This window comes from Ochlerotatus camptorhynchus, unplaced genomic scaffold (assembly GCF_037179485.1).
Source record: "Ochlerotatus camptorhynchus isolate MF236.1 unplaced genomic scaffold, CSIRO-AGI_Acam_v1.1 ptg000213l, whole genome shotgun sequence".
In the NCBI taxonomy this organism is placed as follows: domain Eukaryota; kingdom Metazoa; phylum Arthropoda; class Insecta; order Diptera; family Culicidae; genus Ochlerotatus; species Ochlerotatus camptorhynchus.
In genome coordinates, this window is record NW_027040703.1 from 7,432,745 (window position 1) to 7,459,798 (window position 27,054).

Below are 27,054 nucleotides of genomic sequence, written 5' to 3' on the forward strand. Positions count from 1 at the left end.
TGTGCTGGTGTTAGTTTAGATTGGATTAGATTAGAATAATCGATGACTTACCACATTCAAAATTTGCATGATTATGTAGTGTAAAGTTTGTCTTCATACATTGTGTTGAATGTGTTCGTTTTGACGAAAAGATTTATAAGGCTCTCAGCTATCTGCTTTTCTGATTTGGTTTTTTAAACACCCCTTCAAGAAGTGTTGCTCAATTTGATTTATTTAGTCTCAGAGAGATCCGAGATTTTCGGAGACGATCAATTATGATACGCACTCTTTCTCTCTCTCATTGCTGTACCATGCTGCGCTTAGCGTCACTCAATCAGATTCCGAGTGTATGTGGCGACGATCGATGACGTGATCGTCTACGCTAGCAGTGAAATACCTTTACACGTTTCTAAGCACGTACCTATGCAATAAAAGCCACATACCACAATCATCACATATATCCGAATGCTGTAGGTAGACGACGGTTGTGGTTGCGTAGGCGTTGGCGGTGGCTTTTAATTCATTGATATGTATGTATATACCTTATAATTTCGCCGTTTGCCGATATTGATGTTGTTCATCCATGCTGGCGAGGTAAAGTTAAACTGGCACTGCCACCGCCGCGCTCCGGAGTAGTTGTGAGCAGCTGCTACTGCAGTTAATAAACAAAAAATATCCTTTAAGGTGCACTTTGCTTTGCTGCACTAACTAACCAATTACTAATTTTACTGGTGACGGAATCCATCTTTGACATCAAGAATGAGACGTAAACAATCACGTCATGTAAAATTATTTACTCAGGGACTGAAAAATTCGATACTCCACGTAAATTTCGTTTGATTTTAGTAAATTTCGTGTCTGTTATGACTCAATTTTATGTCAAAATTAACGCTCGGAGCACCTAAGTTTACAAGATTGCAAAAAGCTCGTATCATAGTATACAAAATGGAATTTAATGACGATAGCTTTTTGCAATGTAAAATATTGTATAGAAAAAAAAATGCGTTTTAATTATACGACGTCGCACCACCAGTAAATTGCACCTTAAGAAGTGATCCACCACCAGCTTAACATGGGTGCAAAAGAACAAGTTTTGTGCAGATGAAGTAAGATTTTTGTTTACCTGTTCTCACTCTGTGCACCGAGCCTTTTCGTTCTCTAAAAGTTCTGTATAGTGGTGGGCATAATTTCAGGAAAACCACAAGGGAAATGACGCAGATGATCGATATAGGTATGTTAAGCAAAAACAGCGACATCGGTGGTTGCACTTTCTAATTTTGAGGTTCGCTGTCTGCCAAAGGGATGATGTCTCCTTTTGTTCACAGGGACTAGCCGTGTTTCCTTTTATCGTCATCATCCGATTATGGACCTGTAATTAAAGTGATTGCCCTGTAGATTGTGTTTACAGAGGTTGGAAAAATAGTTTTATTTATTGCCATGATAGTGTCATCCGTGCATAATTTATTACCAATTAGAGGAATGGGGGTGGTTGTTTCCGCTTTTTCTTATCCTTATAGTCGTAGTCAGTCAGTTGAGCTAGGACGATTCGCACAGGATGTTTCCCCCGGGAATTCGCTTGAAGGCGACGGTTACTGCAATCAATTGTCGGAAGTTCGTGGAACCGTACATTAAATCTTTCCAGCAGACGTTTAAAATATTTTGTGAAAATACATCCCTCCATGGACTCAAATATATAGTGGGATGCAGCTTTCATGGAAATGCCACCTTTAAAACGATCGGGAAAATCGGTTGGGCTATAATATCCCTGTTCGGAGTAGTCTTTACGATTACAATGATGGAACTTTCATGGATTCGGTTCAAGAGTACTCCCACGATTACCACGATTGAGACTACAACTTATCCTATTTGGAATGTCGCTTTTCCGGCGGTGACGATTTGCAACATCAACAAGGTGGATAGAAGCAGAACGAGCAGTATCATAGAAGCGCTGTAAGTATTTTATAGATCAATAAATTTGATAGACTTTAGTAATAGTGTAATATGTGGTATCATTTTCCAAGAAAAAAGTGTTGGCAAATATCCCTCTCATATGCTAAACAGTATACAATAATTAATTATCCTGGAAGTTTGTGCAATACCGAATCTTCTTTTTTTTTATAAATCGCAGAGCTGCAATTTTGCCTCAAAATTTGAATAATTTTGTCAATTTCGGGTACAAATCATGCAACACGAAAGACGCGTCGATTCAATAAAAATTGAAATTCCTTCGAGCTACGTGATTGATCCTCCGGATTTAAAAAAAAATATATTGATCGCAGAATTTATTTTTTTTGTAGTCTAAATATTATTTTTGAACGCTTTTAAGTTTAAAAAAATGCGTCAAGTACGGGAAACTGAAAGACCGATATTTGAATAATGAAAGATTAAGCTCGGACATTATTTTAGAATGTTTGTGCTTTTGAAGTTGATTAAATGCTGGGAAAAAATATGAGATATCAAGAAAAATCATCTAAAGTTTGAGATATAGGGAAATTTTCACCCGTGTACTTTTAGCCATTGTTCTACTCGTTAAAAAAAGACCTTTTGGAATCAAAACAATTCCATACACACACTCAAAAAATACCACACGTTATGATCATTTGTCTCGCACTTAATTTTGCACTTATTGTGAAACACATCCATGTGTGAATCTTATGCTAAGAACCATGCCTAAACACTATTGATTTGAATTTTGATACATTTGGATTCTATGTGTCTTGCTTTGCACAATGGTCTACAATCCCAACTAACATTTTCAGCTTTATAAGCCATCTAGCATTGTGCTGTAAAGCAGCTGAAAAAAAAGCTACAGATACAGCTACAAGCAAAAGCTAGCAAAATAGTTTTGAAGAGCGTTTACTCAATCATTATTCAATTTGTCAGTCGTACTGAATAACAGCAGCCAATAAACGCTAATGTCACTTCTATGCAAATATTAATCAACTTTCATCTGGTAGCTGCAAAACAAAGTTAATAAAGAGGATATATTACTCATTAGATGGCTTCTTTACAACCAGCCACTCTTGCTGAATAACATAAACATCAAAAGTGCTTTTTTCAGTGTTCTTTCGGCTGTCGACAGAAGCAGACCACTCTGAATGTGTGTCACGCGATCGTCTGTTTACTCGGCAGCAACCATTGTGTGGTCCTCTCATTGTTCTTCATCAGCAGTTCTTTCAGTCAATGCGTCGTCGACTTTGGAAAGCAATCGTTTCGTGATGACCACGTTTTGCGTCCATTGTTGCAATGGAAGCGTCCTGACCTCCGTTGGCGAATCTGCCATACAATGAAACCACTGCACACTGGTCCAGAGCGGAAAAATACATGGAAATTGGGTTTCCCGCAAAGTCTACTGGTTGTAGCGTTTTGATGTCTCCGAAAGAATTGTTGGTAATAAAAAAGCGCATCTTTTCATTGGATCAGTCATTAGGGTGATTCAGTTTTAGGCTGACTTCAAAAATCTAACTCTTCAGGGAAATTTTTGGGAACTTTTTTTTACTTCTTCAAAGTTGTAGAGGATGCAAAACCAAGCAACAAGGCGTCAAATTTTTATCTCATCCTCTACGCAGTCTACGAACTGAAACAACTAGAAGGTTAGGGTGATTCATGAAAAACAGTTTTTTTACCATAACCTTTTTTTCTTTGTATTTAGAAGAAACTATTCTTCAAAACACTTTTTGAACTTTAAAAAACACACATTTTGATCACCTAATTATGACGTTTGGACCACTGAAACAAAAGATGTAGTCATTTTAAGGTTTGAAACAAGTATTTTTCAAACTAATATAACTTTAAAACGCTAATTGCAAATCTGTTGAAAGTAATGGAAAGAAGAAAATTGGTTCTATATTTGCTGAAAAAATGGCAGAGGTATCATTTTTTTAATTCGAGATATTTGAATTAGAAAATTGTCATTTTTTAAGGAAAAATGCCAAAGAACATGAATAAAAGTGTTCTGAAGAATAGTTTCCTCTAAATACAAAGCAAAAAAAGGTTATGGTCAAAAAACTGTTTTTCATGAATCACCCTAACCTTCTAGTTGTTTCAGTTCGTAGACTGCGTAGATGATGAGATAAAAATTTGACGTCTTCGACAAAGTTGCTTGATTTTGCATCCTCTACAACTTTGAAGAAGTAAAAAAAGTTCCCAAAAATTTCCCTGAAGAGTTAGATTTTTGAAGTCAGCCTAAAACTGAATCACCCTAATGACTGATCCAATGAAAAGATGCGTTTTTTATTATGAACAATTCTTTCGAAGACATCAAAACGCTTCCACCAGTAGATTTTGCGAAAAGCCCAATTTCCATGTATTTTTCCGCTCTGGACCACTGTGCACTGGAAATGGCTCCCGTTCTGGTGGAGGAGGCTTATTGGATAGCGCAAGATAAAGCGTTTATTGTGTTGTACCTTTTGACTATAAAGGGTGATACGGTCAAAATTTGGTCAATATCAACTTGACGTATTTCTTTCAATTTTGCATTTAAAAAACCTGAACACCCCTCATTTTGAAGGTGTGTGTGTGTAGAATGTTGCTCCTATTTTGATTTTGGAATTCACTCTTCAGTTGTCAAAATGCCGTCCAAGCAAGAAGAGCAGCGTATCAAAATTTTGCTCGCGCATCGCGAAAATCCGAGCTACTCGCACGCAAAGTTGGCAAAATCGCTAAAAGTTGCCAAATCAACCGTTACAAATGTAATTAAAGTGTTTGGGGAACGTTTGTCGACAGCCAGGAAGTCTGGATCGGGGGGAAATCGAAAACCGGAAGCCGCTGAGACGACAAAGAGAGTTGGCGGTAGTTTCAAGCGAAACCCTAACCTCTCTCTCCGAGATGCCGCAAATAAGCTGGATGTATCGTCTACAACCGTGCATCGAGCCAAAAAACAAGCCGGACTATCGACTTACAAGAAGGTAGTGACTCCAAATCGCGACGATAAATAAAATACGACGGCCAAAGCGCGATCCCGGAGGCTGTGCACGACGATGCTGACGAAGTTTGACTGCGTGGTAATGGACGACGAAACCTACGTCAAAGCCGACTACAAGCAGCTTCCGGGACAGGAGTTTTATACGGCAAAAGGAAGGGGAAAGGTAGCAGATGTTTTCAAGCACATGAAACTGTCAAAGTTCGCAAAGAAATATCTGGTTTGGCAAGCCATCTGTACCTGTGGCTTAAAAAGCAGCATTTTCATAGCTTCCGGGACTGTCAACCAAGAAATTTACGTGAAAGAGTGTTTGAATAAACGTCTGCTGCCTTTCCTGAAGAAACACGGTTGTTCCGTACTGTTTTGGCCGGATTTGGCATCTTGCCATTACGGTAAAAAGGCCATGGAGTGGTACGCCGCCAACAACGTGCAGGTGGTTCCCAAGGACAAGAACCCTCCCAACACGCCAGAGCTCCGCCCAATTGAGAAATACTGGGCTATTGTCAAGCGGAACCTAAAGAAGACCAAAAAAACTGCTAAGGGCGAGCAGCAGTTCAAGGCAAACTGGCTTTCTGCGGCGAAGAAGGTGGACAAGGTGGCTGTACAAAATCTGATGGCAGGGGTCAAGCGTAAGGCCCGGCAATTCGGATTTGGAAAAGCGGAAGCCTAACTGAATATTTTTCCTGAATTTTATACTAATTGAACTTGAAAAAGAAATTTAATTTGATTTTTTAAATAAACGATTTCACCGATTTACACGCGTTTTCCCTTGACCAAATTTTGACCGTATCACCCTTTAGTTTTAAGATGTATTGTATAGTGAACAAGAATCCTCGGCTCTGTAAAGTTAATTCGGTTGAGCCTTATCAAATAAGTTAATAAACAAACAAAAAACAAAAGTGCTTTTCAACAACTACACAACCTGTACTAAGCTTATAACCTGTGTTAGCGCTACTTTGGAAGCATTATTAAAAGTTTAATTTTAGACCTGTGCACCTGCTCCTTTACAAAGCTGAAGTAACTAGTCGAGAAAAGTGATTCATGTGCACTATTAGAAAGCCTTATTATAGAAAGTCATGTATATTTGTTTCCGTCAGTTCAAAGTGTTGGCGTAGCGAAGTTGGTAGTGCCAAGGTTTGCCAATACGGTCGCCTCGAGTTCGACTCCAGGCTCCGGTGCAGGGTTAATAATTTGGTGGTGTGCTTATAACCAGTCTTGTTAGTGATCACGGTAGTCGACACATTTTCTGTGATAATCGACTGCCTTTGCCTCCGACACTTGCAAAACAAGCTATCATAGTACAGTACCAAACTCAAATGTCATTTGACATGCTCTGTCATACGACACTGTCGCCGAAGACCGTCACGAATGTGAATTATGAAAATAACAAGCAATGATGTCCTAGGAATAACATTTCTGATCAGAAATGGTTTAATGTACACCAAATTGAAGAATTAGAACGAAATCCCTCATGTCATATGATAGTTATTTGCTAATTTTCTTTTTGCTCGAATGTTATTCTACCGGTTGTTTTGTGTGAGAGAAACGACGGTAGAGCTTGAAAGTACGAATACAAACAGACTGTCACGCACAACAAAGAAGCGAGTGTAGAAAAACTTCAACTGTTTCAACCCTTGCTTATTTTTTATTAATTTCGATTAATTTGATTCTCACAGCAATATAAACTCAATCAATTCCTCCAACAAACAAAAACGTAAACAATATATAACCCGGCTTCAACAGAAAGCTGTGTAGTGATTATTGGATAACCGGGAAAAGGTTGAAAAGACACCTTCCAAGTTCGCATACAACTAAACAGCAGGATAACAGCTGTTTATAAGCGTAAATGCAATAAGAGCTTGTTCCAAGCGTCCCAACAGCTAACTAAGTTCGCCAGATTTGCTTGTATAGAGGTTGTGTAAAGGTTGCCTCATATCGTATAACGTTTGAATACATCATGAGGCTGTATAAATGAAATGAGTAAAGCGTTTACTTTGTGAAAATTGTTAGTTGGGTACTTCAAATGATCAATTAGAGCCTAGAAAGCATCATAACTGTTAATCAATCATTCAATAAATAAAACAAGAATTATAAGAAGAATTCCCAGGGGATATCGATAATGATTCCAAGAGAATCTAATGCTCAATATAACAGAAAAAAACGTTGTAGAATTTAAAACTGAAGATAGTTTTAAGGCTTTTGAAAGAATTTAAAGAAATTTTCGAAAGAATTCAAAGAGGAGATTTTGCAGTAAATTAAGATTATTATTTCCTAAAATTTCTGAGTAGCGTTCCAGAAGATTCTGACATAGAACAACATTTGGAGATTGCAAAAGTTGACAAAGATTTAACTGTTCAAGGCTTAGAAATTACTCAAGAATCTCACTTTAATCATTTAAAATCATTATCACCACCTTGGGTATTAAAACTTTTCAACGATCTAGGGCATTGCTATTTTTTAGATTTACCTCTAAAGTTTTGGTATCCTGAACTAATTTTGGCAACCAAAAATTAAACTTTAATTTCACTGAATGCATTCTTCCGATTCCTTCTTAGTTTCACTCTGATTAAATGTTTACGACTGAGCAATCTTGTTATGCCAGAATTTTCTTATCATAAAATTTCAATTCGAGAGATTTAAAGTTGCCGATAATAGAACAGCTGATTAACACGCAGTTTGAATGGCAAGTTTGCCGAAGAAAAAGAGGCTGCCGACAATAGCAACAGCGTTGTTTATAACGTTTTCAAACAGCTTTTGATAATTCTGTCGATTTGAATGGATAAGGGAGCAAGCAGCAGATAAATGTAAACAAACAAACACGTCATATGCATAGAGATTTTCACGTTCGGTGGTATTGGTGTGATATGCGAGAGCGTGTTAGTGAAAATCCTAGGAAAATACACAACAAATCGCTGTCAAACTCATTTTGACAGACCTAATTTAATAAAGTTTTTAGGTTAGCTAGATGAAAATAATAATCAACTTTAGACAGTAATGCAAACCTTAGTGTAGCTGGCGCCGGTGGCCCGACTGCTTTCTCACTCCAATGGGTCTGAGTTCAATCCCAGCCGAGGTCGGTGGGATTTTTCTGAGGCATGAAAATCTCTGGTCAATCTTCCTTCGGAAGAGAAATAAAGCCGTTGGTCCCGGCCCATGTGTGTTTGAGTGGGTGCGATATCCTGCGCAGGAGCCTTCCTGCACATTCGATTGCCGTCAATGGATGGAAATCGATGTCCGTCGGTGATTGGCACTAGATTGCGGAACAGAGACCGACGTTAAATAAAGAAATGAAGAAGATGAAGAACCCTTAGTGTACTAGTCATCGTCTTTGGGCTACGGTGGGACCCTAAATAGTGCTAACACTTTAAAACAAATTTCAAAATTTGAAAAAAAAAAACTTAGTTTTATAATGTTTAAACTTAAAGTTTCTTAATTTTGAAGAGTTTTTTTTTAATTTACAATTCTCAAAAAAAAAGTGTGATTTGCCTGCGATCTCGTAATGTTTTTTCAAGCTGAAGGTTTCTAAAAAATCACTATCAAATATTGGATCTAATGCAACCAATTCAGCTTAATATCGATCGAATTAAGTACCCTAGCGACCATTTTGGATTTGTAACGCTCTTGAAGACCATGGTTTAGGTTTGTAGAGTGCTTTAAAATCTCAATAAATCTTATAATTATTATTATTTAGCTTTATTAAGGAGGCTTTCAGCCTTGGGCTGGTTCGCCTCCATAAATCTTATAATGTTACTTGGATATGAGCCTCCGAAAAAAAAATGACTTGGAGCTTATGCATTTTTTTTTCCAGATTCTTAAACTTACAAAAAAGTGCATAGCTCACGAAAAAATTAATATTTATTTTTCATTGAACAAAGATATAAAACTTACATGATCTTGTAAATTTCTGCTTTTATTCATTGAATATCAGATTGTTAAATGTTGAGATGAAAATTATAAAATATTATACCTGTGTTTATCACGTTTTTGAAAGCTATTTTGTCACTACTTGATCTGATTTAAATTGATCCTTTATCCATTTATTTGATTCATATGTAAAACTTTTCCTTTCAGAATAAGGCGCGGTATGTCACGGCAGGATGCAAACGACGTACTCATATCGATGGCCAGCCTGGTAAACTTCGAATCAACCAACGCATCGTACGAAAATGAGGGAATGCTTGGAGGTCTTGGTTACACGCCGGCGAAGATGCTCCTAGAGCTGAACCAACCCTGTGAATCGCTGATCAAGTACTGCTACTGGCTCGGGACGGAGGTATCCTGCGCCAAGTTCTTTCAGACCACAAAAACCCACGTCGGATTCTGCTGTTCGTTCAACGTCGACAAATCCATGTACGTCGATAATAAATCTCCGATGCGATCGTTCCCTCCTCCCAACATAAGGCTTTCCGGTGCCGGCAAGAACGTCGGTCTGTCCGTCATGGTGGACATCGCCCCGGAGAAGTACATGGCACCCACGAAATCGTACTACGGGGCAGAAGTATTCGTTCACAGTCCGAGAGATTTTCCGGCGGATTCGGATTTCGAAGACACGTTGCAACCCGGATGGGATGTGGATTTTTGTGTCACGCCGATCCCAATCGAAAGCAGCGATTCCCTGAAACGGGTTCCATTACAGCAGAGACAGTGCTTCATGCCGAACGAAGGGACGTTGCAGTCACACAATAGGTTCAGTCTGAACTTGTGCATGTCCGAGTGTCGGTTGAGAACGATCATCAAGCTTTGCAGTTGTGTGCCATTTTTCTATGCTGATTTTAGTGAGTTGGTTTTAGTGATTGGGTTTTAAGTATATAACTGAGTTAATTTACTTCTGTGATCTCTAGATATCTCAGAAGTAGAGGGAGTTAGCATATGCACTCTGAAGAACGTGAACTGTCTCAGACATTTCAGAAGTAAGAATTTACGGTCACACCTTTGTATAACGTTATAATACGTGGTTTCCATCTATTAAGAATACTTTTTCAGCCTAAAGCCACCGAGAGAGTTAGCGGAAGAACATTTAAATTTAGATCTGGGAATGGACTGCAACTGTATGCCATCGTGCACTTTTCTGGTAATTGTCTCAGTTTGATTACATCTGATCAACTATTATATGTTTATAAACGTTGATATCCTTTCGTATGTTTTCAAGAATTATAAAGTCCAAAGCATCTCTAGTAGGAGATTTAGCGGTCCATTTACTTCGTCTTACTTGTAAGTATTATGATTGACTATGTTATTTACCATCAAACAGTGTTATGAATTGAGTTCTTTCCTATCCACGTACAAGTTGTAGTTTACGGTGGATTATTTCAAATAAGAGAATGTACCAATTGCAGGGCTGTTACAACAGGCGCGGATTTTCGCGAATTTCGCGGATTTCGCGATTTTCCCGGATTTGTCGCGGATTTGAACTTTCAGTCGCGAAAATCGCGGAAACATTAAATGATGTCGCGAAAATCGCGAAGGGACTGATGTGCTGTCACGCAAATTGTGGAATTCATTGTAACCTTTCCGTTCCGGATTATTTTGCTGTCATCAAATTTGTCGTTCATTTGGCTCTCATTTTTTTACCAGTTCAAACCAAACACCCTGCAAATAATCGAGAAATGATCTCAATTCCATAGAAAATCTTGTAGCCGCCCTGGAATTCACAAAAGACATTGAATTGGAGGGGGATTCTGGTTCGGAATTACAGACTGCTATTTTGAGCAGCTTGTCGTCATAAATTTATACATTATATTTTGATATTAGTCAATAAATGTTGATAACAACCCAAGCAAAGTTCAGCATCAAAATGACAGCAAATTGAAATCAAGTCAAACTGAAGTCATAATTTGATTTCAGTTTACGCAATTGACAAATTAGATACCTAATTTTGTTTTCATTTTGCTGTACATTTGCTCTTCAGAAATATGTTGTTGCGAGTTTGTTTTCATTGCCTTAGCATAACGTCAAATTGAATACTTGATTTGTTATCAACAGGAAAAATGGATATCAAATTAAGTTTTCAGTTTGCTCTCACTGATAGCCAGGGATGGAAAATCATTTACATTCATTTCGTGCATTCATTTACATTCATTTGTCTATAACTTTTTTCATCAACAAAATTTCGTGAAATAGTGTAAAAAACTTTTGTAGCTTTTGAGATAAGCTACAACTTTTGAAAATAACTAAAATCTGAATCTCTTATGCATGACGAACTAGAGCTGGCAGAACATGTTATTGTTTTTCAGTGAATGCAATTTACTTTCACTGAAAATCAAAGGTTGGTTCTGATGTATCTGGTTCATCATGCATAAGAGATACAGATTTGAGTTGTTGACAAAAGATGTAGCTAATATCGAAGCCTACAAAAGCTTTTTACACTATTTCACGAAATTTTGTTGATGAAAAAAGTTATAGACAAATGAATGTAAATGAATGCATGTTGTTGATGAAAAAAGTAATAGACTATATAGTTATAGAAGTTATGAATGTAAATTAATGCACGAAATCAATGTAAATGATTTTCCATCCCTGCTGATAGCAGAAATAGTTTTCAATGTGATGTCAGAGGAAGATTGGTTTGCTCTCAATTTCGATATTTTAACCGTTAAAACGACCAAAACGACAGCAACCTGAGCAATCATTATCAGCGAAATCACAACATCAAGTTTAGATTTCAATTTGATCTCAGACATTGCTCGGGAAGTTAGACATGTTATGGTATGAACTTTTGATATTTTTTTAAGTTAATTATTCATAAACGCAGTTAAACATAGTAGATGAGGAAGAAATATAATCGTTTGGTGAAAACACACTTTCTCACAATTAGAGACGAACCAGCCTAGGGCTAAAAGTCTCTTTATTAAAGAAACAAACAAAAAATATCACTTATGCAAGACCAATACTGGAATACTGCCACCTAGTATGGAATCCATACATTTCCATACACGAAGAAAGCATGTCCAAAAACAATTCCTTTTATATGCTTTACGTAAATTGAATTGGACTGCATTTCTGATCTCAATTCCAATTCCAATTCCACCCGATTTACACGGAAATTTCCTGGGGTCTGTCCAATGTGAGACATTTTCATGTTTTTTTTATTTCCAATACGAACTCAGCATTTTTCGTTGTCAAATCATAAACGAATCGTATATATGCGAGTAATTGCCATGTATACCGGATATTCTAGGTTCTCTAAATCGTCCTGGAGTTCAGTTGATTTGTTCTACTATATCAACCAAGGCTGCAATAATGTCTGTAGTATCGAAATATGTCCAAACAGATTCAAAGTGATTGATTGATAGATTTCTTTATTATAGAGACTTTCAGCCGTTGGCTGGTTCGTCTCTGCAGATTCAAAGTGTCTATGTGGATCGTGTCCGACCTATTGCTACGTATGCAAGATGTTATAAGTTCTGATATCATTCTGGAGATCAGATTATTTTTCTACTAGATCACCCAAACTAAATTCAATATCTGTAGTATCAAAATATGTCCAAACATGTGGATCATGCCAACCTATTTCCGTGTATGCCAAATGTTCTAGGATTTCCAAATCGATATTTCGATACTACAGATATTATCCTAGTCTTTGTTGATCTAGTAAAACAAATCATCTGAACTGCAGGACGATTTGGAGAACCTAGATCATCTGGTATACATGACAATAGTTCATGCGTGATCCACATAGACACTGTGCATCTGTCTGAAAATATTTTAATACTAAAGACATTGTCACAATCTCGGTTGATCTAGTAGATCAAATTATCTAAACTCCAGGACGATTTGAAGAAACTACAATATCTGGATTACTCGGAAATAGATCATGCATGATCCACATAGACGCATTGAATCTGATTGGAAATTTTTCGATACTACAGAAATTTTTGAAGTCTTGGTTGATCTAGTAGAACAAATCAACTGATGTCCTGGACGATTTGGACGATTTCCGGTATACATAGTAATAAGTCGTGCATGATCCACAAAGTCACATATATACAATAAAACAGCAAAAGGGTTTATCTTCCATTTAATTCCACTTAATTAATTTTGGTATCCATGACAGATACGTATTTCGACTACAATGTGCAGTCTTCATCAGTGTCATTCCCACTAAAGAACTTATCAAAATCAAACCCCCTTAAGTACTCATCCCCTAGGTAAAAAAGTCAAGATCATAGGTATAAAAATGAAACTACAATGTGTTGAATCGGAACCTACCTAACTAATAAAAACCAAAGATTTAAGTAAGCTAAAGGAGAAAAATCTATACAACTCTCTAACATTACTTCACATATATACGATTCAGTTATGATTTGACAACGAAACCCAAGTAACATTGCAAGCTTTATAGAGGTTTTATAGTATTCTACAAGTCCAAATCATTGTCTACAGAACCCTCATAAAACCAAAATTGTTACTTGGGAAAGGATCATATTAGAAATAAAATAAATATCATGAAAATGTCTCTCCATTGGACAAACCCCAAGGAATATCCGTGTAAATACAGAACCGCGACGAGACCAACAAGTGTGACTTATGAATCTCTGGTAATTTCTCGATTATGTGCAGGGTGTTTGGTTTGAATCGGTGAAACATTGAGAAAACTTGAGCCAAATTAACTACAACACTTGATGATGATAATGATGGTCCCACCTCTTACCCCTACAAAGGTTTGAGCTGGACGATTTATCTTTAAGATAATTAAATATGACATTTTAACCAGGTTGGCAAACAAAATCGAACTGGTTTCAGTTACAGATATAAATTCCCTCTAGAGTTTACAGTTGCTTCACAGCGATATAAATGTGGAAAAGCTCAGGCGTCCACCTCTTAGTTCGCCTTTTTGTCCACCTAAAATATTCATAAGTATTACAAGCAATCAAGAGTTAATGAACAATCAACAAAGCATCCTATTACACTAGCAACCCCGCAATCTGATGCTATCATAATTTTCAGCAATGTCAGGAATGCTCACGAACCACTTCACATTTTCCAGAAAACTTACTTCTAACTCAAGGTATCTTCCAAATAAGCTTCAACATTGCATTTTTTTTTATCAAATGTTAAATTCAGTCCTCTATATCGGTTATACGCGCGCAAGGCTCAAACCTTTGTAAACTACTTTTTTCAAATAATAAAAATCCATCAACACCACCGTGGCGAACAGAAATAATTTTTGCAGTGCTACAATAATTATTAAAAAAGTCGTTATGACAGCTATCCATATAAAATAATCCGTTAGAGATAACTTCGTCAAGATACATAATTTGTCAATTCATAAAAAAAATCACTGGATAACAGTTCAAAAGACAGTTTTAACGTGTGAAAGGCAGTGTCTTTTAAATTCTGTAAGTGTTGTTGAACGTTTGATATGTCTAGACATCGAATTGAAAACATTTATTCCTTTATAATATAATGAATTTTGTGAAACACAAGTCAAGAAATGTGGTGTTCTTATTTCAACCGCGTTTCTAGTATTATATCTATGAAAGTCACTTCCTCTTTCAATTCGATCACACAAATATCAAAGCAGCAAACCGTTAACTGCTTTAAAAATGAAAACCATAGTCAAATATATACAATTCTTTGCTTCACCGACAACCATTGTAAGGCGTCTAGCATCTAGTTGAGGAAGTGAATCTATTACATCGCAAAATCAAACGCATTATTTTATTCTGCAAGCGCTGTAATCTCGATATTTGTGTTGCATTGGCCAGAAATAAAATGGAAGGGCAAAATTCTAGATGAGGAGAGATGATTGATTTGTATAACTGTATTTTACTGGCAATAGTTTAATCGTTTTTCAGTCGACATAGAATTCCATACTTCTTGGCAATTTTCTTGATGATATTGTCAATGTGAGAGTTGAACTTAAGTGTGTCATCAATAATCACGCCAAGATATTTAATCTCCCGAACGTGATCAATAGTCTCATCATCAATTACAACAGAGACGTTCTCATTTACTCGATTCCGCGAAATTACCATAAATTTAGTTATACTTGTATTCAATTTCAACTGCTTATACTTCAACCATCTACCATCCTTAGCTGCAATGAATAACACAGTATCATCTGCAAAAGATTAATGTCGCAAAATCGTAAACACGATGCAAGTCATTAATATACATAATAAATAATAGGGGCCCTAATACACTTCCCTGGGGCACTCCAAGGTTATTCCCCACGGGACGGGAAACAGAATCATTAAAAACAGTCCGTTGAGTTCCGTCAGACAAATAGCTTTCAAACCATTTATATGCAGTACTCGTAATTCCAAAGCGCTTGATTGATCTTAACAATAAGGGCCTAGAAATTGTTTCAAAAGCGCGTTTAAGATCAAAAAAAAAACAGCAACAATCGTAGCTTTACACTCCAAGTTATTTTTCCACTTTGCCAATATCAAATTCAACGCGGTTTCACAAGAATAACCTTCCCGATATCCCGATTGTTGTCCCGTAATGTGGGTAGATCACCTTTTCGTGGAACGTTACGGGATGTTAGATCTACCACCGATTTCTTGTCCTGACTTCTTCAAACTAGGGGAACAGGATTTTTTAGTAATCCAATGGACCCCTTCTTAGTCCTTGTTACTTTGTATGCCTTGTTGATAGTGACAAGACTCGGCTTTGTCTACCGAGGATGATCTTGAAACAAGGAAAAAATGAGTTAGTTGGTCTTCATCTATGTGATTCCTAATCTTCTATTCGTTGTTCTCTAGTTTGAAGTGGTTAAGACTACGGTTCTGATGCATGGTCATTATCGGTGTCATACCTTAATTTTGTTGCTATGGAATCCAATTTTGACTGACAAAGGGGCGCGCCTTTGGAGGGTGTTTCAACACTCCGAAGGGTATAAATAGCGGGACCTTTCAATTAGAGTCGGATCCTTGCGATAAATGCAAGAGTGGCAACTGTAAAAAAATCGAATACTTCATCATTTCTCAATAGTGATGGAGTTATTTGACATGCACTAAACTAAGGACACAGGATATACACACAATGAAACACTGTCTACAAAATAATCATTAAACTTAGCTGCAATTACTTGCTCTGACTGTTCTAATGTGCTATTAAAAGTTATGGACCGCGGTTTGCAATTGCTATGTTTTAATAAAGATTTAAAATTTTCCATAACTCTTTGCTGTTGTGTTGATGCTGATCAATCTTCCCTTGAACATATTCACAACGAGTTTTCTTTATCGATTGTGAATACTTATTACGCGCGATTGTGTACCTATTCCAATGATTGTCATTATCTGATATACAAAACTTTTTGTACCATTTTTCGCTTTTCCGTTTAAGACACAAAAGATCCAAATTGAACTTTGAAATAAATCACTTTTTCTTTTCTTAAACATGTGTTTTTTTTTCATGAGCCCAAACAAAAACTCAGAGTTGACACCAATCATTTAAAAAAAAAATTGCACGATTGATTTAAAACGGCTGAAACAAAACAAAAACCCACCGCACACTTCAGGAGAAACCATCGTGCAAACACATTGTCAAACATTGATTTTCATTGTTTCCTTGTAGAATACTTTTTCTTATTTCACTTCGCATTTTCAAGAGCACAAATCTCATGATTTGCGAGGTTTATAAATCTGTAAATTGCTTGATTCTCTGCAGCAATCAGCAAGAAGTATAAGTTTCAGCTACGTGCATTCACAAAAATCTTGATATTGTGACTTGTGAAGTCACGAAGGGTAATGCGGAAAAGGACGCTACAAGGAATCACTGTAAAACATATAGCTCAATGTTTCCAGAACGACTGTCTATTGACTCTTGCACTGATGAAAGCACGACACTGCATTCGCCTACGTTTATGCTTGCAGGTGTTTTGTTTAGTTTTATGCTTGAAGCGGATCAAATATTTCGAACAGTTCAGTCAAGCAGGGTTAGGTTTTTTTTCGAGCAGTTAAACATGAGAGTTTTCTTTCGTTTCTTTATAGAGATTAATTGGAATAATTGTGAATTTTGGTGCTTGATTTCATGTCATCTACAATTGTATTACATTTTTACTAAACTACTAGGTACCCTATCTCTCGTCTATCCAAATAAAATGGTGTTCACACATTTGTTTGCTGATGGAAATCTTTAAAAAAACGTATTTTTGCTACTATTTATGACACATAACTTTAGAGCACTATTTAAATAAAACAACTAGTTAATGTTATCTGCACTTTCAGTCAGTCATCATAATCTGTATATGCAAGATATTTGCATCAATAAACATTGCCAATACCAGTCTTTATATTGAAGTGACAATCGAGATAGAGAAGTTATCGAGTTACGGAAGTAATGCATGGAAATTTGTAGGGTGAAAGTCGTCAAAGTAGCCTGGATTTGCATAGAGTTAGGGCGAATATCGCTTCAGGGAGAGATTGAGTAAGAGACAGTTGACTGTTATTAATAATTTTGCTGGTTAATTAACTCGTTATACTCAATGACATTACAAAGCTGAACATATTTATCCTTGAAAAGTTCCAGGTCAAATAACAAAACAATTTTTTTGATGTAGGGCTACGGCTTTATTTTTTTTTCTTTATTTAAGAGGTTTTAGGTATAAAGGAGTCAGGTACCTTATCATCTCAAAAAGCATGAACCGCATTGCGCATCGAAGCGTGACTCTGATAAAGAAAACTCCGTCAAGATAATTGAGGAAACTAATTCATATACATATGATGAAACACTACTATGAAGTAATCAAGTAATACAAATGATTTCGTTACGTCTTTAATTTCTATACTGGGGTGACCCAAAAATCAAAAATCAGACATGTAACGAAAAATCCCAAACACGGACGCAACGATAAAGCGCAAATTGAACAAATGACTAATTGTGCATACTCACATGAGTGAGCTCAATGCTCGGTTGATCGCTCACCATTTCACCAATGAAAGGAATGGAGCAGAAAAGCAGCGATAATAAAAACGCCTGTCAAATCGTTTTCTTCGTCATTCCATTAACTAAGTAGACAGTTTGGGGGGGGGGGGGGGAAGGGGGGGTTGACAATTATCCACGGCCCATACACATTTTAAAAATTTTGTATGGACAATTGTCTACGCAGGGGGAGGGAAGGGGTCAAGAATCCCAAAAAACTGTCTACGTAGTTTATGAACAAGCTCTTTCAAGCGATAAACGTCGGACATGACATATGAGTGGAAGAGCACGCATCGCACCACCATTACGAAGACGACGCAGTGTTGCCACATTATTTTAATTTTCAATCTTCATTTTCACCGAAAAAATCTTTTTAATCTGTTTCTGGCTGACAAAAATCTGTAAAATATAGTATGATCGATCTTCGATCTTATTGCGGATCGTGGTAAATATACTTTGAGTTCATTTGATGTTCACAAATAGTTTGTTCATAGTTTAGAATTGAGAGACAAACCTGAAAAAAAAGTTAATCAAGAAACAACGTTTTCGTAAAATTTGAATTTTTTATATCCGAGATTACGAAAATCTTTGTCAGGTTATTTGTTTTTTTTTACTCAACAATTTTAGAAAATGAAAAATAAGCAATAAAATTTTATGAAGTTTTAGTTGTACAATGTTATGCTCGTTGTTTCAAATTCTTCTAATCAAAACAAATTTCAACTTTATCTAATCATGAGGCAGATTGAAAGGATATTGAATTCGCTAGCTGTTGCTCGAACCTATATACCTAAGTTTACTCATTATTTTGTGAGAACAACTTTGGGATGATTTCATCCTTTTTTTTCTATTTGCAATCGTGTTCATATGTTTTATGAACTTTATTGCATTTTGTCATAACACATAACTTTTATTTGGATGTTTAGTAGAATTGCATAGAATATCATTTATTTCTGAATTACGCTAGTCAAATGTCAAAATATCCTGTTGACTTTTCGACTCACAAACTGTAATCAATCAGCTTGTGGGTTGTTAAATCGGCTTGTTTGCCGATTTGACAAATCAAAAAAGTAAGAGGTTGTATCCAAAACACGACCGTATATTTGACGTAGGATTACGAAACGTCGATTTGATGTCATAGCAAAAGTATAGTACATTAAATTGATTTCTTAACTCGTTATCAGTGAAAAAGTTCGATAGGTTGAAATTCGGAAGCAATTTGAGCGCTCTGTTTGTTAGGTGCTTTTTCGATGTCCATGTAGTACAAACCAATCCTGGACGATATGTCATGGATACAAGTTAGTTAACACTTTTAACATTCATTTGTGGTCCTGAAAAGGAAAACACATCAATCACAGAAACTGAGCATACTGAACGGTACCTACGTTTATGCTTTTTGATGCAAATTTTAAACCCCTTCTATCAAGAGAATTCGGCAAGATTTTTTTTGCATAATTCTCTTAATAGGAGGGGCTTAAAATTTGCATCAAAAGGCATAACAATAGGTACGGTCTGGCATGCTAAATGCATTGTATCAATATTCGGCGACTGTGTTAGGGAAACCACTTTTCCCATCACGGAAACGCCTCGTTTTCTGATGTCAAAATTACGCATTTTCGTGCACAAAACGCACGGATCTTTAGAAGATAATAAAAAAAGCAAAAATTGATTGGAGGAATTTCTTGCTATTTTTTTCCAATCGCGAGATATTCGCGATCTATCATATAAATCCGAGATTTTGTTTTGTTTGTTCTAGCGTCCTGGAGAAAACCTTACGAAGTGTTTCTGGTTATTTGACATGGTGATGTGGTATTCGGTCATTGTGAGAATTTTTATGTACCACTTCAATACTTGACGCATTGGACCACAAACGTTTGGTTGCTGGGTACATTATCGAAGAGTTTTGGAAGTGATGTGACTGGCAGCAAGGCGAGCGAACGTTCAATGAAAATTAACTCTTAAACAACAACAATTTATGGTGGTCCTGAAAAGAACCGTTTTGTTGTGATGGTTGAGTAATGCTGAGCTATTAAGGTGCGGATGAGGCTGACGAGCTGTATGTTGTTTGAAACGAAGGTGACGCGCTCGGCAAAGATGACCCACAGCGGCTCACGACTAGCAACTGAATCCGATCAGTGGTTGAAGGCAGGGGCAGCCTTGATAGCTAGCTGCTTGCGGGGAGCCTTTCGTTGTGTACTGGAGAACACCACCACTCACCACACGCGGTGATTGAATGAACAGTGTTCGGTGAGACCGAATGGAATTCAATTTTGAAATCTGTGTTAGGGAATGCGCTTTTCCCAGGCAATCGGTGACCATTTTAATTATCATAGCAACAGTTGCACATTCGTGCAATTTTCAATAGTGACATCCTTAATTTTAACAGATTCGTAGAAAATTCCTATCGATTTGCCTATTCAGAATAAAATCCATCACCTCTGGATCAAAATTAGACCACTTTCATGCCGTGACCGAATTTGGATTCTGAAATTGCACTGCCAATGTTGCCTTAAAATATATGGTATGTTAAATTTAAACATACGGGAACTGACATCCTATTGATGACCTTGACAAATGTCCAAAACATACTCTTTATCAAATTTATGGTGGCCCTGAAAAGGACTGTTTTGTCGTGATGGTTGAGTAATGCTGAGCTATTAGGGTGTTCAACACGGATGAGGCTGGCGAGCTGTATGTATGGCCCACAGCGACTCACGAAGATGGATCCCGATCAGTAGCGGTGAGGCTTCTTCCTCCTTCTTCGGTGAATGGACGTTCATGTGAGCTGCAGCTCGCCGCTTGCAGGCAGCCTTCCGTTGTGTACAATGTTCAATGCCACGCGCCGAAAGCACTGCTGCTGCTGACGACCGACCGGACACCACCACACACGGTTATTGCATAAGCACCGTTCAGGGAGGCAGGATCGAATTCAATTGTGAAATCTGTGTTAGGGAATGCGCTGTTTGCAGGCAATCGGTGATAATTTTGATCTCTATTGCAACACTTGGACATTTGTGTAATTTTCGGTAGTGACCTATTGAAAATTAATAAAGTGTTCAGCTTAGCAGATTCGTAGCAAAATTTCTTATCGATTGGCTTGTTGAGAATTAAAATCCATCCGCTATTGACAGAGTTATATGTGGTCAAAACCTGACTACTTTTCGTAATGCGGTCAATTTTGGTTTTTTGAAATTGCCAAAAGACGTAATCCTACGTCAAAAAATAATCATAGTAGCTGTCACCATGTGATATGGTTAAATAACAATAAGAATGAAAAACTAACATCCTTTCTAACGAGCAATCAGAAATCAGAACATCTGAGCATCAGAAGTCCGTTCAAAATTAATGAAGAAAGTGAAAAATTGGTATTTGGTTAGGTGCTTGTACCTACTCTAAAGGAAGAAAAGATTATTTATGGATATTAATAAAAACAATCCAGAGTTAAACTTAACACTTATTTGAAAAATCTGAAAAATCTGAAAAATCTGAAAAATCTGTATATTAAAAAAAAATCTGTAATCTATAAATGCAGATATCAGTATTCAAACTTTGAGAATGATCTGTATTATTACAGATAAATCTGTATATGTGACATCACCGAGACGACGACGAAAGCACCCACATAGACCGGAGGAAAGGCTTCTTGCAATAGGCATCGACTTGCACTGGTGTGGCCACCATTTGAGGGCCACCAATTCAAAAACGGAAAGAGTTAAGAACTAAATGATCAACATATTTGTTCCGTCCACTAGCGGTCCTGCGTCAAGCCTCCGTTCGTGCCCCTAGGCACAGACTCTTCTACTTTTTTGACTAGACGACTCACCGATTTGCATGAAATTTTGCATGATTGTTTGAAAAAAAAAAATAGCCATTTTGGATTCTGTATTTTTTTTTTCCAAAATGGCGTCTTTGACATTTTTCAATAAATTGTAGCACGAAAACGTCACTTCTGATCGAAATGACGTCTTAGACATAGTTGTAGAGAAAAGTCTTTTTAGCATTAGCATTAGCATTAGCATCGAACAAGTTGCACAATATCGTAGGTGGTACGAATTCAAAACTATTAAGAGCAAGACGGATATCTATTACTGGACAGATAGTAAGTAGGAAGTAATTACTATCTCCCAGATAAAGACATATCCCGCTCCAACAGTTAAGGATTGTCCTGGCCACGTCCTTACAACTGGTAGGGATAGGAAAGGTATGTTAGTCCAACATTTACTTAAGAGAGATGCAGAGAACTCTACGACCCCTCATAAATGTCTCGGGAATTTAGGAATTATGTTAGTAGGGAAGGTAAGCCATAGGATACACCCAGTCAGTGTTGCTGGCATATGTAGTTTTTTTTATTAATGTTGAAATTGCTGTCCGGATCATCTGCTGAAAGATAAGGTTGCTGAAATAAAATGAAAATATAACATAGTGAACTCGCCATCGTTGTCACACCCGTAGCTAATTAAAAGGAAGGAAATATGTTGAAAATAATTGTACTACCTCTTCTCCCGTAAGCCCAAAACCTCTATGTCTTTTCAATTTGAATTATAATCAATTAAAGTAAACTTAAGTTCATGTGATGTGTATGTGTGTGTGTATGTGTATTCAATCTAACCCCCACTGGCCAGCAGTGGTATTATGGAAGAAATTTGCTTACAACAATCCTTGATGTAATAATTTAAAGCAAGTTTAGTCCGGGAGTTAGAAAGCGATAGCTCTACTGCAGATCCAGCAACCCATTTCAGAATGCCTGGTAATTCACGTCCATTCCGAGGTTACTTTCACATACAATAAGCCCCGCGTGTAAACACTACCGTTATCATATGAATAATGGTACTGCAAACACACTTCCAGATTTCGAAATGTGATGTTTCGAAATCTGGCGCGTATTTAGTAATATATGGAAATATGCATTTATGATTGATTATAAATCAGATGGATCTCACCAAATTCTGCCTCCGAAAAAGGACCGGTTTGTTCACTCGCGGTAATCGAAAAAATCTTCCGCGTGGTTTTTACAACCCAACACGACATTTTGAATCACATTTGAAGTTTTCCATTTGCACCGAATTTTTGCTTGACACCTCATTCGCGTGCATCCTCCGGAAGGCAGAACGCCAGCACCAAGAAAGAAAAAAAAAATACCCGGTAAAACTCTTCTTGGGAGGGAGGCAAAGCACCAAAAACAAACGAAATGAAAAACCGACCGACGCGACACACAGCTATTCGAAACAAATTCTTGTTCCAGATTGTTCACGTTAATTACAATATCACTAAAAAAAAAACTTCTTAAGACGTGATAGATCTTAATTTACACTTATCCACACGAAAAAACTAATATTTGTTTGATTTGATACAATTAAAAAAAAATGCGAAAAACAGATGAAATCAGCGCCAGCGAAAACAAAACCCATAGTTGTAGAGAAAAGTCTTTATGAGAAAAATAAACACATTTTTTATAATTATCTTTTAACTGAAATAATTTAAAAGATATACCGTGCCGATTCAAATTTCGGACACTTAAACTCGAATTTCGGACACTTTTAAAAGTTGATTATCTCGGTCGAATATGATCCACATGTCTTGTAAATTTCAAATTTTTTTGACTAGTGCCCTCCACGATCATCTAACATTATTACTTTGTTTCTAACTGGATGTAATATTTAATTAAAAATGGAAGTGTCCGAAATTTGAATCGTCCGAAATTTGAATCGGAACGGTATCTTAAATTTATATAATTAAAAAAAAAATCTCATGAAACATGCAAACTTTTTTGAAAAAAATGTGAATGATTGCCCATAACACAATTACGCAAAGTTTTATGCAAATCTGAGAAGGTCGAGTTGATAGGTCACTGGATCTTACTTACTTACTTAAGGGTCCTGTGCACCACCAGCGGTGCAAAGGGCCAACGTGAAAGAATTCCATCCTGGGCGGCTGCTCGCTTTTGCCTTGACCTGGGCCCAGGTCAGATTCCTATCGACTTGCTTAATTTCCTTATTTAGGCTCCGCCGCCATGAGCCCCTGGGTCTGCCTCTGCTGCGATGTCCTGCCGGATTCCAATCCAGCGCTTGCTTGCAGATTTCTTTTACGCCCCGTCGAAGTGTGTGGCCGACCCACCTCCACTTTCGCTCTCGAATTTCTGTTGCTATCGGCTTCTGATGACATCGACGATGGAGCTCGTCATTCGAGATCCAGTTGTGAGGCTACCAGGCACGAATTATATATCGCAGGCATCGGTTGATGAAGACCTGCAGCTTTTGAGTGTTCTCCGCTGATACACACCACGTCTCGCTGGCGTATAACAACACAGATTTCATGTTCGAGTTGAAAATTCGGATTTTGGTGCGTTGACTTATCTGGTTGGATCTCCATACGTTTCGTAAACTCGCAAAGGCAGCCCTAGTCTTCTTGATTCGTGCACCAATGTCGTTCTTGGTCCCACTGTCCGACGCTATTTGGTTGCCAAGATATTGGAAACTTTCGACCTTCTCCATTGCTTGCCCCGCTACCGTAAAGTTGGAAGGGTTGCCCGTGTTGATATCCAACGATTTGGTATTGTTGACGTTGATGCTGAGACCCGCCGCAGAGGAGCGTTCAGCATACTGTACTGCTTCGTTCTTGGCTCCTCTGGTTCTCGCCCGCTCTATCGCGGCTTTTGCTTCTCTACGCTCCTCAATCTTCCGCCAGGTTTCACCTGTGATCCACTCTTTCCTCTGGGTGCGCAGCTCACCCAAGTTGTTCTCGCTTGTTTCTATAAAGGCATTCTTGATGGCCACCTTCTGGAACGTCCGCAGCTCGAGTCTCAAGTTCTTCAACAAAAAACCTTCTTACCGCTGGATCTTCCAGTCGGCGTGTGTTGAACCGCCACCCGAGTCTCTCCTCCCGTCGCTGGATCCGCGCCATGCGTATGCGGATTTCACCGATTAAAAGGTGATGGTCAGACGCGATGTCGGCGCTGAGTTTATTCCGGACACTGGATCGACGACTTCTAATTCTGCATGTCAACACCTTTGACTCTCCTTTCTTATATCCTTCACCTATGCATCTACGCTTCTATGTTAAGAATCAACTTAGCCCTCATTTATTTTCGGCAGATTTCAATCGACTCGCATATTCTTCTCCCATTAATTGGGGCATCTTCCTGTTGGATGGCTCGTTTTCTGACCAATTGGCTGATCAAGTTGTTAGAAGGATATGCCTAACTGTCCCAAGGAAATGAATAGGCGGATTGCCTATCAACCCACACTGGGCAAAAATTGACAAACCCGCGACTAAATTGAAATATCGGCTGCCAAACGGTTTCAGTCAACATCCCGAGCAAAGATCTCTTGATTCTGAACATCATAGAAAAAATCTAAACGTTATAGGAAATTTTTTATAATGTGGCCACTTTATCGGTCGTTGATCCTCCTTTAGGCCAGTAGAGTTTCCCTGAGGGCGTATTTGGTGTCTTTACACCATATATAGTTAGTACTATCAATTTCCAGTCAAAAGTTAAGTAAAATGCAAAACTATGTCGATAGATAGTGGCATTTCCTACTTTACCGGGAATTCGGGATGATCCCGGCCCTCTATCTCGGTACGCAAAATTCTCCGGTTAATGAGACCACTACCAAGCGATTCAGCAGAATTTTTCCTTTGAGAATATGTATAACATGTTGACTGAAACCGTTTGGCAGCCGAGATATTCAATTTAATCGCGGTTTTGTCATTTTTTCCCACTGTGCAACCCTTCAATCCATCTATTCGTTTTTGGCCCTTCATACATGGATTTGCTGATGACAATCAGAAGTTATTAAGCTTGATCAAGTTCAGCAGTGAGGAGAGCCCACAGCTATCGGACTAGTTTCCGTGCAGGCCCTTTGGGGTGAGAGGCAATCACGTTTACCACTACACCACCGGCGCCGCTCAAATATCAGACAGTAATGTGGACATTTTATTCGATAGATGAGGAGATAAAAGTATAGAAGTAGTATAGAAAGTTCCTTTATAGTATGGCAGTGTGAACATTGTATATAGAAAGTACTGCCGTACTATAATGGAACTATCAACTCTTTACTTTCATCTCCTGATTTATCGTATAAAATGACCACTTGAAGCCTAATATTTGACGTTAAGCATCTCCAACTATGTAAATCGTTAACTCCACGCATAAAGTAATAAAGTTAATGAACATATTAAATTTTTTCAACAGAAACAAAGTTAGGGCGAAATAAGAGAAAATTCGTCCTTAGTAATTCCCACACAAATTTCAAACCATCAATTTATTTAAATGAATCACCAGTGTCACATGTGTCACCAACATTGTAAAACATTGTTTAACTTTTCCACAGTGGCGGCCGCAACGTATCCACCTACGCAACGCTGCACGTTCACTTCAAGGACCTGTACTGCGTCAAGTACCGTCGAGAAGCATTCATGACCTGGGACTCGCTGCTGGCTTCGTTCGGTGGGATCTTCGGTTTGTGCATGGGAGGATCGGTGCTGAGCATCGTTGAACTGTTCTACTACTGTGCTGTGAAACCATTTGCTTTGTACAGTGCTAGGCGAAGAGCTGGCAGCGGAAACCAGCTAAGGCAGACTCGGGCGAATTCTAGTCGACTGTTCAGACCAAGTCGGTATCCGGTTGGATTCTTCAAGCGCAGGAATGTCATCTTACGGGAGAGAACGAGTGGACGGGGAAAGAGAAATATTGCAATCGTTTCGCCACAGATGGGATTCCCGTATGGGACGCAAAACGGACAGACCACCGGAGATCCAAATAGTGTGTTTTTGTTTTAGTCCAATACTCCTTTATTAGCACTCGAATGGAATTATAGCTATTCTGGAATAATTTGTTAAGAATATATTTACACTTAGATTAGACTTAGCTTATCGATACGTCAGGGGTTGATGAAAAGTGAATCAAGTTTTTAGAAATTTGAATCGAAAAAAAATAGAAAATTGAAGTGCCATCGAAGGATTTAGAGTTCGTTATAGCACCAAATTTACGCAATTTAAAATTCAAGAGTTCATCCAAAACATTATGTACACTTAATCAGAGAAGCAATTTGTTCTGAAATGGTTCTAATCCTAAGCGAAATATGTTCACTCTTCCTGCCTTAAAACAGTCCCATTTCAAGGTAGGAAAAGCACTTTTCGTTGTATTATCACTAAAATATATCGCATACTCTTTCTGCTAACGAACCTTACGCTAAGGAAAATCTTTGAAAATTTTCATATCAGACCATTCGTTGAAGACTGCGCCAAGAAAGTGGGGCCGTACCAAATCCATCTGTGTGGGCCCACAG

General features: G+C 37.8%; 1 protein-coding gene across 1 annotated transcript; it reads left to right on the forward strand.

Annotated features, from left to right (window-relative positions):
- The first annotated feature begins 1,750 nt into the window (after positions 1-1,750).
- LOC135703450 (sodium channel protein Nach-like) lies at positions 1,751-26,545 on the forward strand. Its single transcript, XM_065224699.1, has 6 exons — positions 1,751-1,929; positions 8,972-9,675; positions 9,742-9,810; positions 9,871-9,971; positions 10,050-10,111; positions 26,098-26,545. The coding sequence occupies exons 1-6, from the start codon at positions 1,772-1,774 to the stop codon at positions 26,543-26,545; spliced, it is 1,542 nt and encodes a 513-aa protein (XP_065080771.1). The 5' UTR covers positions 1,751-1,771.
- The last annotated feature ends 509 nt before the right edge of the window (positions 26,546-27,054 follow it).

Excerpts from the sequence above, each read along its gene's own strand:
- LOC135703450 (XM_065224699.1), top strand. The coding sequence starts at position 1,772 with ATGATGGAACTTTCATGGATTCGGTTCAAGAGTACTCCCACGATTACC. Across the intron at positions 1,930-8,971 it reads AGCAGTATCATAGAAGCGCT|AATAAGGCGCGGTATGTCAC; the intron begins GTAAGTATTTTA and ends TTTTCCTTTCAG. Across the intron at positions 9,676-9,741 it reads ATTTTTCTATGCTGATTTTA|ATATCTCAGAAGTAGAGGGA; the intron begins GTGAGTTGGTTT and ends TGTGATCTCTAG.